The 16,589-nt window shown below is 51.1% G+C and overlaps 8 protein-coding genes across 8 annotated transcripts; 4 read left to right on the plus strand and 4 right to left on the minus strand.

Annotated features, from left to right (window-relative positions):
- Position 1: 1 nt before the first annotated feature.
- On the minus strand, positions 2 to 1,857 carry J7T55_007914 (uncharacterized protein; the record flags this gene model as incomplete). The annotated part of the gene is made up of 2 exons (XM_053131056.1): positions 2 to 671; positions 731 to 1,857. The coding sequence occupies 2 exons, from the start codon at positions 1,855 to 1,857 to the stop codon at positions 2 to 4; spliced, it is 1,797 nt and encodes a 598-aa protein (XP_052990750.1).
- Positions 1,858 to 3,004: 1,147 nt separating this feature from the next.
- On the plus strand, positions 3,005 to 4,095 carry J7T55_007915 (uncharacterized protein; the record flags this gene model as incomplete). The annotated part of the gene is made up of 3 exons (XM_053131057.1): positions 3,005 to 3,426; positions 3,502 to 3,760; positions 3,820 to 4,095. 3 exons carry the CDS (start codon positions 3,005 to 3,007, stop codon positions 4,093 to 4,095), a joined length of 957 nt encoding a protein of 318 aa, XP_052990751.1.
- A 649-nt stretch (positions 4,096 to 4,744) lies between these two features.
- On the plus strand, positions 4,745 to 6,419 carry J7T55_007916 (uncharacterized protein; the record flags this gene model as incomplete). Its single annotated transcript, XM_053131058.1, has 2 exons — positions 4,745 to 5,175; positions 5,222 to 6,419. The coding sequence occupies 2 exons, from the start codon at positions 4,745 to 4,747 to the stop codon at positions 6,417 to 6,419; spliced, it is 1,629 nt and encodes a 542-aa protein (XP_052990752.1).
- Positions 6,420 to 6,511: 92 nt separating this feature from the next.
- On the minus strand, positions 6,512 to 6,871 carry J7T55_007917 (uncharacterized protein; the record flags this gene model as incomplete). Its single annotated transcript, XM_053131059.1, has 3 exons — positions 6,512 to 6,586; positions 6,660 to 6,774; positions 6,831 to 6,871. 3 exons carry the CDS (start codon positions 6,869 to 6,871, stop codon positions 6,512 to 6,514), a joined length of 231 nt encoding a protein of 76 aa, XP_052990753.1.
- Positions 6,872 to 7,814: 943 nt separating this feature from the next.
- On the minus strand, positions 7,815 to 9,216 carry J7T55_007918 (glutamyl-trna amidotransferase subunit a; the record flags this gene model as incomplete). The annotated part of the gene is made up of 2 exons (XM_053131060.1): positions 7,815 to 7,982; positions 8,044 to 9,216. 2 exons carry the CDS (start codon positions 9,214 to 9,216, stop codon positions 7,815 to 7,817), a joined length of 1,341 nt encoding a protein of 446 aa, XP_052990754.1.
- A 931-nt stretch (positions 9,217 to 10,147) lies between these two features.
- On the plus strand, positions 10,148 to 11,193 carry J7T55_007919 (chitin deacetylase 1; the record flags this gene model as incomplete). The annotated part of the gene is made up of 2 exons (XM_053131061.1): positions 10,148 to 10,548; positions 10,605 to 11,193. 2 exons carry the CDS (start codon positions 10,148 to 10,150, stop codon positions 11,191 to 11,193), a joined length of 990 nt encoding a protein of 329 aa, XP_052990755.1.
- Positions 11,194 to 12,432: 1,239 nt separating this feature from the next.
- On the plus strand, positions 12,433 to 13,566 carry J7T55_007920 (uncharacterized protein; the record flags this gene model as incomplete). Its single annotated transcript, XM_053131063.1, has 4 exons — positions 12,433 to 12,716; positions 12,770 to 12,840; positions 12,894 to 13,320; positions 13,374 to 13,566. The coding sequence occupies 4 exons, from the start codon at positions 12,433 to 12,435 to the stop codon at positions 13,564 to 13,566; spliced, it is 975 nt and encodes a 324-aa protein (XP_052990756.1).
- A 341-nt stretch (positions 13,567 to 13,907) lies between these two features.
- Positions 13,908 to 15,653, minus strand: J7T55_007921 (vitamin h transporter; the record flags this gene model as incomplete). Its single annotated transcript, XM_053131064.1, has 6 exons — positions 13,908 to 14,062; positions 14,116 to 14,224; positions 14,286 to 15,159; positions 15,217 to 15,320; positions 15,383 to 15,404; positions 15,460 to 15,653. The coding sequence occupies 6 exons, from the start codon at positions 15,651 to 15,653 to the stop codon at positions 13,908 to 13,910; spliced, it is 1,458 nt and encodes a 485-aa protein (XP_052990757.1).
- Between the last annotated feature and the right edge of the window lie 936 nt (positions 15,654 to 16,589).

The following is a 16,589-nucleotide window of genomic DNA, read 5'->3' on the forward strand; positions in this document are numbered from 1 at the left end:
GCTAGTCCCACGTCGGCTTGACTGAAAGCTTTTCCCAGTCTTGCTCCGATTGATTGGTTCTTGCAGGCCAGGACCGTGACTTCCTCAATCTGTTATTTCGGCGTGTTGTCACATCAGGTGTTCTGGCCACAAGTCGGTCGGGCTGAAGAAGAAATCGTGGACTGGGAGGTACAGGGACGAAGGGCTCCTGTGGACCCCTCAACTGCAGCATGAGTGCGATGATTCGCTTGATCAGCACCTCCATGTGTCCGGGATCCGTCGTCACGAATGGCCCGAATTCGTGCATTATTAAGAAGTCGCCTACGTCCGGAGTCCACTTCTTTTTTGTGCGGCTGGATTTGTTCAATGGCGGCGTTGGCCGAGCGTCTTGTGATGCGCCCTTGGGACCATCGACTAATATTGTCTTCTTCTCTACCCGGCTGATATAGCCTGGTGAGCCGGCAAGGAGACTGGGATCACGTCTGCCTCCGTGAGGGACTGGGTCCGCTAACGAAGAGAGTGTCTGTGTCGAATTTGTGGTGACAGAGCTGTCGAGCCTTCCTGCTTTGGGTCGGGTTTTGGCGGTCCCTTGCCTGACCGATCTATGTGGTCGGATATGCTTCTCGAAACCGGCCCCGTACTCAGCCACGACAACCGAAATCTCGTGGCGGTCTTGATTAATCATCAGGCGCCTGTGTTGAGGAGAGATGGTCAGTGCAAGCCTGTATCGCATTTATCCCCCGAGACTTACCGTTTTCTCCCACTAGTAGAAGTTCTGAGAAGTCCAGTCTCCGAATCACCAGCCTGTGAGATCCAACACGCCATTTCCGCACCTTCTTGGCGTCTAATAGCTGTGAGAGCACTTGAACGTGTGAACGGCTTGGCTTCGCAGATTGCTAATGGGTCGCTGTTGAGACTTCCTTCCGAAGAGCTGGGCCTCTGACAGAGATATCCGTCCACGCGAGCCTCCATAAGCTCAAGCAGCTTTGTGTCAACCTCTTCGGTGTCGGTATTTATCGTGGTCACCTGCTCAAGAAGTTTCAGCGGGAGTCGAGTTGCCAGCCAATCTAGTTTGCTAAACTCCTCCCCAACCATCATGATGATGGATTGAAGCAACAGCAAAAGTGCCGTATTGACGTAAGTCTCATCTGCTGAGGGTCTATTTGACTTGCCCCCTTTGGCTAGGCGATAGGACTTCACTTCGGGAGTGCTATACGCAGTTCTCTTAGGAGTATCTTGCTGCGACGGCTGAGGCTTGGGAGTATTTGGTACAATTGGTTGATTGACAGCCGAGGGAGCGTACGACTCGAGCATATCATACCCCAATTTGGTGATGGAAGGTGTTCTCCGGAGCTCATCAGAAGTTGGGGCCATACGGGCGGTGGCAGTGACTAGCGATTGCCAGTGGAGTGCCGAATGGAAGCTTCCACAATTCCTTGACGGCCGCAGAGGTTGCCGTCGCACAGCCATGCCGTCGAATGGTGATTCTTGGGTAACCTTTGCTTTGGAGATCATGCAATTTTGAGCTTCCAAAAGCCTCAGTTCGTCAAGATAGGGTTGGCACATCGATTTCTTGGAGCTGAAGATACAGCTGGCTTTGTCATTGTTTTCATTGGAGACATATCCAGTATAGCCAGATACCGGATCATCCGTCATCAAGTTGCCAAGGGACTCGATACGACGGTACTTGTGCCAAACTGTCTTGAAGTGGATGGAGTCAGTCCCATCAACTTCGGAACCAGAGCTGAGTGATGTGCTGGACAAGTTGAGCTGGTCTTGGGCGCCATTCTTATATTCCGATGGGATTGACGGATCTTGATCGACTTGCTCGGCCCATATCGATATACTAACAGGAGGTGCGTGACTCTTGCCTGTCATCGTTATGGAGTAGACGTATAGTAGTATGCTTGATACAACCGGAAACTGACCTCGAACGAAAAGGGCAAAAAGCGAAATAAACGAGTGCTGAAAAAGACTGAACTCTGGAACAAAGAGAGGAAGATACATATTTGGAAGACTTGGAGGGATTTTATGGAGAAAGGCGACTGGATCTTGGTGTTGTGAAGCAAATTCTCCTTCACAGCGCTCACAATTCACATATACAACACGAGCGCCTGGCTTCAATGATGGCTTGGAACATTCTGCCTCCCTATATGGGTGAATTCAGTAATCAATTGTCCCTGCAAATATTCAAATACCACCCGTGAGACTTATCTATCGGTTCTGGTCTCAAAGAGCAAAAGTTTCCGCAAGAACAGTGACTGTCTGTCTTCATGGCTTTGGTCTGCTTCACTCAAGGAATAAACAACTCAGAGTCTTAGTCAAGCGTAATATCTCCATGCCAAATTCGAATTCGCATTTATTTTGTACAAGAAAATGCGGCCTGGTAAGTCACCAATTTGAACTCTACAGGTAGACAGCATCCAGCCCGCAGAAGCATAGTGACGTATTGCTCCCGCGGAATTACCTGATCAGAAAATTTCAAGACATGCGGCCGTTGGGCTATGATATTCCATTGGATGTCAATTATCAATGTGAATACCCAGGTAACGGGAGGCAGGTTTGCACATCCGTGTCACTTTCTGTGCCATTGCCACTCACTGACTGTCAATTCACTCTAGCAAAGCATACCCTAGGGTAGGCCACCTCAAATCTCCTAGCCAGTACTTAGAGTGGAGGGAAGTTGCAGACAGTCTGCCTTTTCTCCTTCTTCCTTCTCTAGCCTAAGCACACATACCTACCTTCGTGTTTCTGGTCTCACAACCCTTGGACTAATTTGATTGTCTTAGTCATCACTACCTTCAGAACACCAGGCTAGCATCAACATTCACCTAAACCGCAAGCAGGGACAAGTAAACAATCTCATCACCACCTTGATTTCTTTCAAGTCACTACCACAAACAACAAAGCTGCACATTACCTGCGACCCACTGAGACAACCTGAGCATGTCATACTCTTTGACATTCGATGCATCTGTCAACATCTGAAATGTACACGTCGAGTCCAGATTGCAAGGCCGTCAATATGAGCCACGCAAACGTCAGCCAACGCAAGGGATACGGCCGCCTGACAACTAGCCAACATCATCTCAACAAATTGTGCGAGCTAAACATTGAGGAGCAGCTTGAAACCTCACCATGGCCGTTTGTGGAGGCAGACGAACTCGACTCCATGTCTTGCATTCAGCTCGAAGACATTGAGATTGATGGCAAACAAGCTGGCTCTGCCAGCGCTGTGACATTCTTCATGCCCTTCCACCAGTTTGATCACCGAATGAAGGAGACTTTCTCGTGGGGCTGGTTCGAGCTGGGTGAAGGACAAGCACCGCGAGTGTACGCTGGGTTCAGAGCAGGCTGGTTCATGCGGCCATGGCAGAAGGTCGACCCGTTGGAGAGTGATGAGCTTCGAATTGACTTCTTCGGCGGAACAGCCTGGCAATGCACGCTGTATGTCTGAACGTGGCCGGTTTTGCCACCAACTCCGCACCTTTGAGAGGAACATGCTGACACTTCGTTACAAAGGGAGGACAGATGGGAAGTCCGAGAAACGACCGGGCTGATACTTCCCTACCGGTGCATCGTAGACTACGCTTACTCTCACGAGTATCAGTCTGACATTGTCTTCTTCCCCAAGGACGAGGATAGACCGCACCTTGCCTGCATCATGGAAGATACTGCCATTTCTCCGGACAAGATCTTGCGGAGCGAAGTCCATGGCGCCATTACCCTCATCAAGCACCAGATGCGCAACGATCGCTTGAAAGACCACTACACAAAGCCCGTGAGTTCCTCGCAAAACAAAATAATCTAGAAATTTTCCATGAAGCTGACAAATTGAAGGTCATGTTGTACACTTTCCAGAGAGACCAGTACGCCCGCATCACGCAGGCCCACTACGACGTCAAGATGGGCAAGATCGTCCTTCGCCAGTCCAGACAGTTCGATCTCCGTGGTCCCAAACCGACTGAGGATGCTTGGTTGTTAATGCGGTGGATGCTGAACACGCCGGTCGGGGACACCATGGTCAAATCTAAGGGTGATGAGCTGCCTACTATAGCGGAGGTCGAGGAGCCCGCTATAAGCCCAATGAGGCCTGCTCACGCCTTGTCGGCATGAAGAAACAGATTGGACCGTTTGAGGCATCCCATTAGTGATGAGACTTTTTGGAGGGTGGATAATTCAGATTGCATAAGTGCCTGGAGAGAGGTCACTTTTAGCACCATCATCTTGAAGATTCTCATGTGCGAAACAGCGCAGATCTCTCCTGAATTGCGGTGGCATTCCCGATAATGGAAAGAAAAGAATTATGTTGTATCAAGTTTGCTGTAAACATTGCACCGTGCTGGTGCCCCCATCATCTTAAACCCCTTCACCATGCTTTCTTGGGTCACTCTCGGGTCTCTTTACCTCTCTTTCATTTGAGTCGGGCCGAAGGTTGTCCTCAGTTGATACGTTAGGCTAGTCCAACAGAACTAAACTAATCAGCCAAGGAATACAGAAGTCACTTGTGTCCAGAAGGGATACCATCGAAAACATACACGGCTTTGCAGTCATGTTGAATCAGGGTTAGGACAAGGTTTGGGCGACAAGCAGGGGGCTACCCTCCCCCACCCTCCAAACCCAGCCACCCCATTTCGCTTAGTGCCAAGGAACGCATCACCACGTGACCTCGTGAAGCTCACCTCGGACGCTGGTCCTCGCTGACTGCAACCGCAAGCATCTCCATCATCCAACCAAGTATCCAACATCACCACAACACCACCACATGTTGCGACAGCTCCTCGCTGAGCAACGCACATACACCAGAGGGTCAGTTCAAAGGTACTCGCACGAGCGGGTAGCCGCGCACGCTTGCGGAATCTGCGTCGCCTTGAGGAGTTGTCCATCGCGCCCAAGACCTGGAAATGCCGACTTCTCGGCCCACGGACTGCGGTCCGTGGAAAGAGAACCGGGGTCTTGGGAAGGGGTCACTATTTCCTCTTTACGAGGACTCGTGGCTTCCTGCCAGCGACACGGCTCCTCTGTTGGCGGCGCGATTTTGCCGGGCGTGCGGGGACGTCGTGCCATTCACCAACCTTCCGTCCTCGTCCTCTTGTCATTACGCCGTCTGCGACAGTGTCCAAAGAGTCAAGGCTGCTCTACCGACCAGAAGCCTGGGAGGGAGGGAATCCTGCTCATCGCAGGGGTTTCGCTTTGGTAATGCTCTGTGTTGTTCTAGCTACTGACTTACCACAGGTTCAAGCGACCCCTTGGTCATGGCCGATGACGTCTCCACCGCTTCGGAACCCGACGCCACCACCACTCCGCGACAGGAGACGTCGTCCTCAGATGATTTCCACGTATCTGTCGCGCCCGCTTCTGTTACCTGGGACGGCCAGGCCCAGCCTTTGAGCGATGTGACATGTGACATCCGTCGCTATGCCTCGAATAACACCGCCTTCATTAAGCTGCGAGCCACAGTGGCGCTCAAAGCGCCCGCGCCCGCGCCCGCGAAGACCAACCTATTTTTATTCGTCCATCCAGAGCGTATACGAGCAGTGACCCTAGACGAATCTCCCGAGTCGAGATCACAAGAAATAGTGAAGAAGAAGCTGGGCCAGAACACGTATTGTCTACATTTCACACTCGACAGGCTAGCTGCCCTTATCGGCCCTGCAAGCCTCGAAAGTATTGCACCAAAGAACAAGGGCTCTGCCGAGATGCTGCACCACTTGCGGTCGCTGGCTCAAGAAACCAGTTTCTCTGTATATCTGCCGGCCAAGGTTGTGTCCAAGGCGCGACTGCTGTCGTTCTGTGAAGCTGCTTCTGGTCACAATTTGGCTTCCATCACATGGCAGGCTGACATGACCTGTCTCTATGGTGGCAAAGGCGGCCGGGTCATCGAGGACGCTCCTGAGGCCTCCACTGTCAATCCTCCATCATACGATGAGCTGGAGCCCGGGCCGCCTTTGCCGCCAACCAGTCAGGGTAAGCTATGCGTGCCACCTCCCTTTGTGCCTTACAATGTCCTTACGTCTGCGGCAGGGCTCAGTTTTCAAGGTCCTTCGAAGAAGAGGCGACGCGAAAGTGGTAACTCAGATACCCCACCCGCGGACCTATCGGCTGTGGAGGCTATGTGCAGGAAACTCATGGGTGAAATGAAGGCTGAGCTGAAGCTCGACATGAGCAACCAACTGCAAAAGCTAGAGGACAATATTGTGGTGCGTCTAGAGCAGCGTCTAGCCGAGGAGTCGGCACGAATTGAGGAGCACTTTGAACAGAAGCTTCTAGAGGTAAGAGAAGAGACTACGGACGAAATCGGTACCCGTATAGAGGACGAATATTACGGGGTTCGGGTCCGACTTGAAGATTTCGTGAAGGACGAGGTACAAGATGCCGAGGAGAGGATTGTCCATCATATAGAAAGCAGCGCTACCATATCTTTACAATTCAATACGTGATGTGCACCCTCAGACTGTGGTCATTATTCCCATCCGGCCATCTTAGGTTATCTCTTGAACTCACACCCATGATGGACCCAGGCCTCACCAGCCTAAAATGTGCACACCTTATCACCCAGGCTGTTGCAGCAGCTAGTGAAGCCATCGAAATCCGTTGCGTCGCATTCCTGCAATTCAGTCAGTAACCCGGTCAGCAAGGATTCCCGCCGCTGATATAGCCCTGTCAATCTTCTGACTTACCCCGTTTGATATCGAGCCCCGTCCGCTGCAGCAGGATGAAGTGTGACCCGGGTTGTAGTTGACCTGCCCCTCGGCGTTTCCGACGCAGCAGTTGGCTGGTGTTCCTGCGAGGACGCTGTGATGGAATTAGTATCTTTTCACTCTAGAGATTTGAGGTTGTGAGTGCTGTACCCTGTGGCGAGAAAGCCGATGAGAATTGAAGCAAAAAGCATTGTTGACGTGAGGGAAGGGGGGGGGGTTTCCAGTACGATTTACTTGAGATGTAGTGGAGGGTTGTAGAGATTTTTTTAGGGTATTTGATGGACTGAAGTGCAAGTTAAGGAGTTCGAAACAAGTGGTCCAGAAATATGCTAAAGCGGACTATATTAACTTAGACTGAAGGATCAAATAGAAAGGATGTCAGGTGTACCCTCAACAACGCGCCATCCACTTTCATGGTGATGACTCGCAAAATGGTGTGCTCAAGCCGGGAGATCCGGGCCAGTCACCTACAGAGGCTTGGATAATGGGTCGTAATTTGAGAACTGGCAGCAGATCAAACCTAAAACTCGTGTTTCCTGAAGACACTCTCAATTTCGTTACTTCAGCCATGGGCTGAATTTGTGGCCTCAATAACCCCTGTATGGTGTGACTACCTCCTGTCCGGATATCAGAATTGGGGGTCAGTGTATCTGATGTTTACCCCGGATCATAATGACCACGTCCAATGAGTCAGGAAGCATTTTCCATTGCTCTCGCTTGCCAGTATGCCAGATGTTCGCCAGGCGTTTGGCAACATTATAGGGATCATTAGATCTGATATAGACACAAAAGCTAATCTACGGGTGGCTGAACCACAGAGATTCATCTCAGAGAGTATCACAACAGAGGAACATGGACTTACGCAAACTTCGAACCAGGCATTTGAGATCCATAAGATGACTTGAGGCGTATAGCGGTCGGTGTGAGACAGAAAGAAAGATAGCCTCTAGATAAACCTATGTATTTCACGGCTATCCACGGTTTGTACGTAGTCTGATACGAGGAGTTGAAGTTGATACAATGATTCACAAATGGAGTACATAGCGTGAGGCGCAGGACGGCGACTTGCTTGGAAGCTTTGAACACCAGCCCACTCTATTAAAACATGCGCAGTCACACCAAGCAAGAAAGGTGCTATAGTCCCGATTTCCAGCCACCTTCTTCTTCGAAGATCTTCCCAATCGACCTGCTCGCCGCAAGCAGCTTCCGGTCATGGTATCTCGGTGCCACAAGCGAGATTCCAACGGGCATTCCGTTTTGTCCTTGGAACCCAGGGATGTTGATGATCGGAACATGAAGAGCCTATCATATTACAAAAATTAAGCCAGTATGTCAAGTCATGAAGGAAGCGTGCCAAACTTACAGTCCATATCAGTTGGAAAATCGCGGACCCGGTGCTTTTAATGCCTACGGGTGCTTCACCGGGTACAGACGGAGTCAAAACCGCGTCATATTTTGAGAACAACGCATCCGCCCTTGGTCTGGCCGCCGCTATACGGTCGAACGCATCCAGCTGCTCCGCATGTGTGTGCTTGTACTTGTTCTCCACATGCTCATGCAGCTGTTCATGGACCTGGTCTTTGGCCACCAAGTAGTCTGGAAGAAATGCAGTTTGGCCATCAGTCCTGAACACAACCGTGTGCCACTTGGGCAGTTCCTTCAAGTCGTCAGGCAACTCGATTTCATCCACCTCGGCGCCGTGCGCCTTCAGAAGCTGAACAGCCTTGGCCAGTGCCGCTTCAGTGCCCTGCTCCACCTGAGTGTCCCACACCACGGTCTTCATGAACGCAAGCTTCGCTCCCTTGACAGAGAACTGCCCTTCTGATTCCGGAAACGGTGGCGTGTCATCACGCAGGGCAAATACGTCTGCGAGCAATTCCAAATCCTCCACAGAGCGCGCATACATGCCAAACGTGTCTAGGATAAGCGAGAACACCTTCTGCCCCTCACGCGTGATGGAGTTCCACGTCGGCTTGAACGCGTAGATGCCATTGAAAGAGCCGGGCCGGATAACGCTGCCCCCAGTCTGGGTCCCCAGGCCGATCGCCGCCTGCATGTCGGCCACCGCGGCGCCGGAGCCGGAGCTGGACCCGCCGGGCGTGCGGCTCGGGTCGTGCGGGTTGCGGGTCTCGGGGCCCTCGGTCGTCGCGGCGAACTCGGTCGTGGCCGTCTTGCCCAGGATGAGCGCGCCTGCGTTTCGAAGGATTATGATGGAGCCAGCATCCACGCCGGCCATGCTGTCTTTGTACAATGGTGAGTTGTGCTGGGTGGGCATGTCCTTGGTATAAATGACATCCTTCACTGCCACCGACACACCGTGCAGAGGACCTCTCTTCTCGGGCGGGATCTTGTCCAGCTGTCTTGCCTGGTTGAGGACTTGTTCTGGGTTCAGATACGCCCATGCCTTGACCGTGTCATCCCTCTCTTTGATGCGCAAGAGTAGGGATTGTGCATATTGCTCAACTGTGAACGACCCGGATCGTATGCCCGCCGCGGCTTGAGACGCCGTCAGCCTGTGTAGATCGGAGTTTGACATCGTCGATTCTAACAAGCAGTGTCAAGCTTGAGAATGCTGTGACTGGAGCGGCCAGGAATGTGAGTCCGGCAGACGATATCGCCACCTGGACTTAAGCTGCTCTCTTTTATCGAGCACCAGATAGCTGAGACACCACCGAGATGGAAATCGGACTGGACGATCTTACATATATTTCCTGCACAAGGACGTGATCTAATCCGCACAGTGGTTGAGAGAAGCTTCCTCTCGCATATGCTCGGCGCGCATGCATAAGCGGGGTTGCCGGTCTCGGTGGTTCCACTCCGGCGGCGCCAGCACGCCTCAGATAAGTATCAAAATATTTAAATTCTCGCGAAGTGTTGCTGCGTTATCCACCTCCTTGAGCTCCCGCGGCAAATCTCATGAGACGCGTTACATTCTGCGTCAACGCTCTAGACTGCTCTAGGTATATCTCTTACGGATCGCAGCTTGTGTGGATCCTCGCTTGCCTGCCTGCAGGAGATGCACGGAGTGACGTCGTATCCTGCGGTCATCTATGCACATAGCTCGGACCGCACATGGCTCGGACTGAAGCCTTCAGCGTGCATTATTCGTGTGTTCCGGTAGATGTCGTCCTCACTTATTGGCTACAGATGCGGGTCCCCGCTCGTGATAAGGCAGACTCTGCTCGACGGGGCATTGGTGCACCCGCACTTTATTTGCCAAGAGATTGCTTTAGGCTGGTTGTGATAGTGCGTGGTAACGCATGGAAAGTAAATAATTGGTTAAAGACCGTCTGCGACCCGAAACTCTATGGTTGCGAAGACAAGGGAAGACCGGCATCTATATATTGCGAATCCCAGTCGGTGAGATTTTCAGTCTGCCGATTCCTCTTCGTGCCCTCAATCTCAGCCTGATACTCGCTTTCTGAGTTTGTTCAACGTTTCGTACTGTACGAAGTTCCAAAGACAAAATGCCTGAGACATATCACGCAGACCCGGATTATGAATTCAGTCGTGACTTCAAAGGTTATGGTGAGGCTGGTCTCAACATCAAGTGGCCTAATGACGCCAAGATCGCAGTTTCGTTCGTTATCAACTACGAGGAAGGGGCGGAGCGCAACGTCCTTGAGGGAGACGGCATGGCAGAGTTCATCCTGAGAGAGAACCCCCTGGGAGCTGGCGCCATCAATGAGCGCGATTATAGCGCAGAGTCGGAGTACGAGTATGGCAGCCGCTCAGGGTGGTGGCGTCTGTTCAGACTATTCAGCAAATACAGGATGAAGTTCACTCTGTACGCCGTCGCCCAAGCTGTGGAAAAGCAGCCGGAAGTTGCTCAAAGGTGTGTGGAAGAAGGACACGACATCGCGTCGCAGTAAGTAGCTTGTCTTTAAAATCGGGAGTCGATATTGGCTAATGTTGGAAATCCAGTGCCTATCGATGGATTGATTATCATGACCTCTCTATCGAGCAGGAAAAGGACTACATCCGCAAGGGTATCTCGTCACTGAAGTCTCTGTCCGGATATGCGCCCCGTGGGTGGTACTATGGCCGCCCGAGCCCCCGCTCCCGCACCCTTGTGCCGCAGGTCTACGAAGAAATGGGCGAGGAGCTCTTGTGGGCCTCAGACACATACGCAGATGATGTCCCGTATTGGATTGATCTCCCTACCGAGCGAGACTCACCGAGTCCCAAGGGCTGCCTCATGGTGCCATACTCTTACGATTGCAACGACTTCAAGTTTCATGTTCAGGGTTCTGGCTTTCGAGACCCTCAGGGGTTCTACGATCACATCAAGAATGCTTTTGATGTTCTCTACGACGAAGGAGCTGAGGGCATGCCTAAGATGATGACTATCGGGCTGCACTGTCGTATTATTGGAAGGCCTGGTCGTTTCAAGGCCCTTCAGGACTTCGTGGACTACATTAGCAAGAAGGAAGGGGTGTGGGTAGCGACGAGGAGTGAGATTGCCGAAGCATTCAAGCAGCAATTCCCTTACAGGAAGGGTCACCTTGCTTAAAACTCTTCAAAAGACTGGCAATGTGTACATTTAACTGTAATGATGGTTCAGAATTTCGTACAAGTAGTAGGAATCGAAGATGACTATTTTATCATGCAAACTATTAATGAGAGTTTTGTAATCGGCGGAATACATAAGCACATAATTATTTCGCTGCGCTCCATTAGCCAAGTGAAGATAGCCAACGTGCTGCTGTGGGCTCACAGCACCGGCATGATGCGCCGAATTTATGGTCTTTTCACATGCCCAGGGATTATCGACATCTGTTAATTCGTTGTAGGCTCCAGACCCGTTGGCCGACTTCATTGAAGCGCTTTGGACTCTCGGCGGCCACGTTCAATGCGAAACGGGTGAAGGCCGGGTATAGTGGATTTTCCAGGCACCTGGGAATCAATGACCGTGTAACATGCCTGGATACGATTCAACAGCGTTATTTAAGCCTTTTAGCCCTATCTATAATTAGATACAATTTACACCTCCATTTAGCCGACAGTTGTCATTGACGCACACAGCTCGTTGAGATTTGAAAAGGCCAATTGAAATCCGAGCTGTTTTTGTAACACATCCAAGAACACAAAACAAACATTGAAAGTCGCTAACCACATACCATGATCCGTCAATGGCTGTGTCCAGGTATGGGTTTTCTTGGTCTCTGTCAACGTTTGGCCTCGAATGACTTCCTATGTAAAGCACTACCCAAAGCGTGCTTCGGAGGAAACAGCAGTGCGATAGTTATGGATCACAGCCTGTGTAAGATTCCACAATAAAAAAGGACTTGCCAACGTCACATTCAGAGAGTACGAGGCCGCGGTTATACGACGGGCCAAGGCTCCACTCTCCCAGGATTAAGCATCCGCGTGATCGTTGACCGCCCTGGGAACACCCCGAACGCGGGGATGCCAAGGTCGTCTGTTACTGGTCCGCATAACCAAGTTGGCTCCAGAGACGCTCGCGAGAAAATAAACAATCTCCATCTACAAAGATCTGCGCGGCGGTTTGCGGTCATGTTCGGGAGATCGTCCAACGAAGACCTCTTGAATCGAAGTGCCAAGCTCGCCTGGTCGGATGTTCAAGAAGGCTAGCGATGGGTCGCGTTGGAATCTTGCCTCATGAAGGCCCATGGTAGCACGAGGGGTTCGTGCTTCCAAAGTTCATATAAAATGCATCACCAGACCGTGGTCCCGGTTTCGACTATTTGACATTTGCCCAACAACACTTTACATATATCAGATCGCCAGAATGAAGATCCTGGGTACTTTGTTGACGGCCTCCTGCCTGGCCACTGGCCTTCATGCAGCCAACTTCACCAACCCTCTGAAATCACCCCTGGGGAGTGACCCTCATATCGTATACGTAGATGGCTACTACTACCTGACAACTACGACTTATGAGAACATCCAGATCACCAGAGCGACCACCCTCGGGGGCCTCAAGACGGGCGAGAATAAAATCATTTGGACCCCAGATGATCCATCTCGAAGCTGCGATTTGTGGGCCCCGGAAATGCACCAGGTGGACGGAGTGTAAATTTCCTTCATGACCTATGCAGATTAGGCAATGTGCTAACGAAATGTAGCTGGCATCTCTACTTCACAGCTGGGACTTGCGGTAATTGTTGCGATAATCAGAAGGCCCAGGTCCTCGAAGGTGAAACCACCTTCCCGTCGGTCTCTTCTCAGCAAAGCTGACATAAATTTAAGGCGGCGCTTCGCCATGGGATGACTACCGATTTCTCGCGACACTCACACCGAACGAGTTTGGCATAGACGGCACCGTTCTCACCATCAATAACCAAAACTATTTCGTCTGGTCTTGCATCACCAGCGACCTGCAAGGTCTTTGCATAGCTACGCTCGACACCCCCGGGAGCATCGGCCCGCGGCATGAGCTGTCACTGCCGTTGGAATCCTGGGAGGTCGATGGATTCGGTGTGAACGAAGGCCCCGCTCCTCTCTATCACGATGGCAAGACATTCCTTGCGTTCTCGGCCAGTTACTGCGGGACCGCCAGCTACCAACTCGGCCTTCTCACATACGAGGGTGGTGATCCTCTAGAAAAGTCGTCCTGGACGAAGACGGGGCCTTTATTCAGCTCTGCAAATGGAAACTACGGAACAGCGCACAATGGGTAGGTTGAGATCACTCAAGTTGAAGAGAACCGGTACTGACTAGCTCCAACAGCTTCTTCAACAGTCCCGATGGCACGGAGACTTGGAACGTATACCATGCTACGAGCATAAGTACCGGCCACTGTGGCCGCGAGAGATATACGATGGCTCGCTCAGTCGCATGGGGTGCTGATGGTCAACCCATTTTTGGACAGGCGGAGACATTAGGAACCCAGCTTGTTGGACCTTCAGGAGAGCCCGCGTAAGGGAAGAGGCGACACTGTACCCTAGGAGCCAAAGAAGCAACTGAATCTAAAAGGCTTTCGTACTGAAGACTTGACAATATGTTAACTCAATCGGCAATTTTCCGGCTCAGAAGAAGTATAACAAATGTCCCGACCTTCGGATGAATGCTCATTGGATTGCGATTTTCACATCATGATAACGTTAAAGAACAACGAAACTTGCAGACAATCCAAAACATTGCAACGAAACCTTGCATCAAGATATATTGACTGATGCTGGGGATTATTATTTCCTGTTGACTAAGACGTATATTTTCAAGCTGGATCAGATAATAAATTCCATGTCTTGTGTCGTTTATACATCAGTAGGCATACTTTGTGCTATTGGAACCCATCTTCTTGTTGATTCGAATTAACCAGACTCGTAGCACCCATGTACCAGCGATAGAAGCGAAAGCAAACGCGGCGTTACTCGCCATAGCCGGTAAGTAGCGTGGTCCATCGCTCTTCGGGTAAACTTGAGGAATTTGTCAGTACATCCCTGAAAATTCTCAGATGCGTGTTACTTACGGTAGGCGGTGTAGATGTACGAGGCATTCGCGATAACGTTCACGATGGACAGACTACTTGCCTTCTTCTCCGGCGTGGAGCCCAAGGTAGCAGAGACCCAACCCAATATCTGAAAAGCCTTTGTTAGGTATTTTTTGATTGTTAGAGTTCGTTGCTTAGGGAGAGCCTACCATGGAATTCACTGCGTAAGCTCCACTTGCGAAGAGGAAGCATGAGATGTAGCGGGCGGCTGTGTTCAGGGTTGCGCAGGATATGACAAAGCCGACGATAGCCATTCCCATGCATGCTGTAATATGCCATGTCCTTTCGTTGTATTTGCCAGACGAAAGTCCAGCGAAATATCCAAAGAATCCGGAGACAAGGTACGGAGGGCAGGTGAGGACCAGAGTGATAGTATCGTTGAACCCCAAGGAGCCGACAACAGTGGGGAAGAAATTGTTGAAAGAACAAGCCGAAAGATGCATGTTCTGGATAAAACAGAGGAGCCAGAGGCGAGGGTCGCGAATCGCTTGCTTGAAGCCGGCCCTAGCACCCTTGCTCTCCGTGAGGCCGACAGTATCCCTCACCATGCGATCGTGAGCAAGTTGTCGTTCCTCGGGCTTCAGCCAGCGGGTAGTGAGTGGGTTGTCGGCAAGTGTAAACATGCCGATGATAGCGATGCCGAAGGTCAGGCAGCCCTCGATGATGAAAAGCCACTGCCACCCTTTCAGACCTTGGTTGCCATCAATAGTGTTGAAGACAGCAGCCGCGATGAGACCGGAAAATGAAGTGGCGAAGATGTTGCCCGAGTATAAAATGGATAGACGCGTGGCAATCTCCTTGCGTGTGTAGAAGATCGAGAGCATGTAGATGGCGCCCGGATAAAAAGGCGCTTCAGCTATACCAAGGAAGAAGCGCACAACGACCAGATCGGTGTAATTCTTAGCTAGAGCAGTGCAGGCCGACACGACAGCCCAGCCCATCATGCAGATTGCCATATAAATGGAAGGGCGGACGTGCTTGGAGGATATGAGCATGTTGGATGGGATTTGCATAAGGAGGTAGCTGGGATGGAGCCATGATTAGCTGAGGGCGCCTATGATTGTTTTTCGGCACACATACCCAACAAATAGGATTGAGATGCATGTGTTGTACTCGGAGCCTTCCAGCTTGAGATCGTCTTCGAGGCCATCGAGACGTGCCTGTGCAATGGCATTTCGGTCGAGCTATTGTCGAGTTAGTTTCGTAGTTGAGATACATTTACGGCGGCGTTTTTGGTGTAGCGCACATAGTTCAAGAAGTACATGCACCTGATGGGTGCGTTAGCCTTGGTAACATTCGAACGGCCCATCTGTAGAGACTTACCAGAGTGTCGGCATGATCCTCAAATCGAGCTTTCGGACAAGTGCAATTTCCTCAGCGGAAGTCTTTGCGATAGCACCAGAATAATCAGCTCCTGGCTGAACAACACCACCTTTCTCGTCATCCCCCGATACCTCGACGAAGGTATCATTAGGCTTTGACTCGAGGTCATGCTGTGGCTGTTTCACGGAAACCATTGTGATAGACAGGAAGAATAAAAGTCAAGGGAAGAGGAGACACAGAGAAAAGAGGACGGTCAGAAAGATGAGAAGAGAGAAGAAGACTGAGAGAACTTATACGGAGCTCTCCCACCCCAAATTCCACGCTCAGCCTGTTGCTACTCTTTCAAGGGGTTGGCTGGTTACGGTCTGATTTTGTAGCATCCGACCAGGACCGGCCTGTCTTGCCCCAGAAAATTGATCTTCAGAGTCCGGGGTAAGCCCACGGGGTTGCACTACCCCATGTTTCCCTCTGTCCTTCCCTGTTGGCCGACCCAAGACCTCGGGTCTACAGTCACATTGGCGTACCTAGCATTCCTTTAAGCCTTGTCTTCACCCACACTTTGCTCGTCCTCGACGAAGAGTCCATTCTCTCTACAGATCATCTTTTTCTTCAAGTAATTCTGATCTTACACATTAAACACCACGTTCATCAGACTGATAACAATAGATATGTCGCCTAGCTCAGGACGAATACCAAATTTACTGTCCTCATCAGGTATTACCTGATTACCCCGGACCCAGTTCCCCGGACTCAATTCTCTAGGCCCCATTTTGACACAATCTCCTCGCCGTTGACCTTAGCCTCGGGAAACCATCCTTTGCGGTAGTGAGGGCGGAGAAAGACAATACCGGGTCAACCGCATTATCTGCGGGGGAATGCGTGGAGATGGCGTGGTTTTTGTCTTGGCAGAACTCTTTGCCTTCACAATTGAGCTGGGCACGGGGTCTCGATGGTGCGACTCATGGCTGGCTTCTGCGGACCTGGGTCATCAGAGCTGCTGGCATAGATAGATGTTTACTTTTATCGGTGCCAGCGCGTTTTATTAGCGGTGGAGAATGTTGCATAGCTGAATGACCTTTCACACTCCGGTGTCATGCATTACCGAGACTGCACTCAGGGTCCACATTTTC

Source organism: Diaporthe amygdali (assembly GCF_026229845.1).
Source record: "Diaporthe amygdali strain CAA958 chromosome Unknown NODE_25_length_736740_cov_64_583793, whole genome shotgun sequence".
Classification (NCBI taxonomy): Eukaryota; Fungi; Ascomycota; class Sordariomycetes; order Diaporthales; family Diaporthaceae; genus Diaporthe; species Diaporthe amygdali.